The sequence below is a fragment of the Condylura cristata genome, unplaced genomic scaffold (genome assembly GCF_000260355.1).
Source record: "Condylura cristata isolate star-nosed mole 26May11 unplaced genomic scaffold, ConCri1.0 scaffold00029, whole genome shotgun sequence".
Taxonomy (NCBI): Eukaryota; Metazoa; Chordata; class Mammalia; order Eulipotyphla; family Talpidae; genus Condylura; species Condylura cristata.
Genome location: NW_004567130.1, coordinates 26,690,264 through 26,692,344, shown reverse-complemented (window position 1 = coordinate 26,692,344; position 2,081 = coordinate 26,690,264). Strand labels below are relative to the sequence as shown.

At 42.9% G+C, this 2,081-nt stretch overlaps 1 protein-coding gene across 1 annotated transcript in view; it reads right to left on the bottom strand.

Annotated features, from left to right (window-relative positions):
- The window catches only part of PTPN11 (protein tyrosine phosphatase, non-receptor type 11), a 47,856-nt gene that overhangs the window by 6,773 nt on the left and 39,002 nt on the right, over positions 1 to 2,081 (bottom strand). Inside the window, exon 14 of the mRNA XM_012730889.1 lies at positions 6 to 62. Within this exon, the coding sequence (XP_012586343.1) occupies positions 6 to 62 (57 nt within the window). The remainder of the gene's footprint in view (positions 1 to 5; positions 63 to 2,081) is intronic.

Below are 2,081 nucleotides of genomic sequence, written 5' to 3'. Positions count from 1 at the left end.
CTTGCCTGGTCTGTTAGGGAATACTTGATATTGGTATATTCGTGCCCTTTCCTCTTGCTTTTCTGAAAGGTAAACATTGCATACATGAGGAACTATGATGTTTTGAAAGGAATAAAGAAACAAAGAGGGGTGTTACGAAAACAAACAAAAAAGAACAAGAAAATGAGACAGAAAGATAGTTGGACCTTTGAGAACTGCAGCTATGTTGACATTTTTAAACATCTTAAAGCAAGTGGCAGTGAACTCACCTCCTCAACATAAATATACCAGAAGGGTGGAAAGTACTTCTGAGCCATCCGATTCAGAAGCAGACAGTCATGTATCAACAACTTACTGTATCCAACCAACTGTCCCTGCTTCTGAGCTCAGGGTGAATTCACACTTTCTTTCCCACATTCCCATCAAATCATTACATATTTCACTTACAACATATTTAATGACTTTCAGGTAACCACCTAGGAAGAGCTCCAAAAATAAATTCACTCCCAGTAAATATGGCACATAAGTACAAAAGATGGTAGCACGCTCATCAGAAACAGTAACACATTTTATCCTTTCTTCCTTCCCACCCCAGAAAAGACCCTTGCACCTTTAAAACTCTGAATGAGGGCAGGTTGTGGAGGGGATCCAATGATACTCTGGGAAAATGGTCCTGAAAACCAACAGCGTGTCGCGTCATCTAGATGCGACTACACACCTGGCAAGACTCCTGGTTGGATGGTTTATTACTCTTTTCTAGTCCTAAATTCATCTAGAAACAACCAATTCCAAAAATCAAGCCCATCGAACTCTCATCATCACGTAACGTGGTAAGGGCTGGTTGGGAGGCCCAAGAGCCCGCGGGCACCCACCCACACTACGGTGAGCGCCGGGCAAAGGTGACAGCACCCCTGCCTGGTCCCTCACTCGGACCCATCTGGTAGTGGAAGGGTTAGCCCTGGACCTCTGGAAAGTGGGGGCGTGGGGGAAAGGTGTCCAGAGGAAGAGAACAATAAGCCAAAGGCTGACGGAGAAAACACACCACAAAAGAAACTAAACCAAGAAAGAGACACAGAGTTCTGCATTAATATCACAGACTTTGTAGACATGAGCTTTCATCAGAAAGAGCTCAAGTAAGGGATTACAAGACTACAGAGCAGATGAAAGCAAGCTGCCAAAGCGGTGGAAAGGAACAGAAGAAAAAATCAGAAATATTTGAAATGCAAATCCAATTAAGAGCAGCAAAATCCAAGTAACTAGAAACATAGGCGAAAGCACAGTCGACAGGCTACAGGGCAACATACAACAGGATTGATAAAATAGACTGAAGTGAAGGAGGAAGCGAATAAGAGATGTCACGTCCACCGCGGAGCTCCTAAAGACCAGAGGGAAGTACCCTAACATACAGTGCAAAAAATTTTAAAAAGAAAAAAGTCTGATTTGCATCTTAAAAGGACATACAACCTTTTAGGGAAACCTTCACAAGCAATCTCTCCCACATCAACCAGAAAGACTCCAGCTGAACTGAATCTCCCCTCAGAAAGTCAGTCCATACAAGGAGAGATAACCAAATGGACTCTGAACTCCGACAGTCACATAATTTAAAAAGTTGGGGGCCTCCCTGGCGGCACAGAGGTTAAGTCTCAGCGCTATCGCCACCAAGGCCTGAGATCAATTCCCCTCCACAACTGTCACACAGGGCGCGGCAGGCCTCTCCTGACCCACCCGCAGCCCCCCTCAGCAGTGTACGTCAGTCAATCCACCTTTTCTGCTCCCCACCCTGTCCCTGGTGAATCCTCTCAGCCCCTGCACATCTGGCCTACACCCCAGTTCCTCTATGCATCAATGATTTTTTTTTAATTATAAAATGTAGTGCGGAGAAAAAAAAGTACAACAAATTTTACACCTGCGATGGTACCCTTTACATAAGAAACCAATGCTGACATTTTCAAGTATGGAAAAGTTAGAATATAGTATCTTAAAAACAAAGCAAAATAAAATAAATAGTGAAAAAAATCAAGAATTCAGACATATAGAAACCATGATAGAAAAACTAGAACATTAAACAACTGTGACAATTATAAATCTAAATGTCAAAAAAC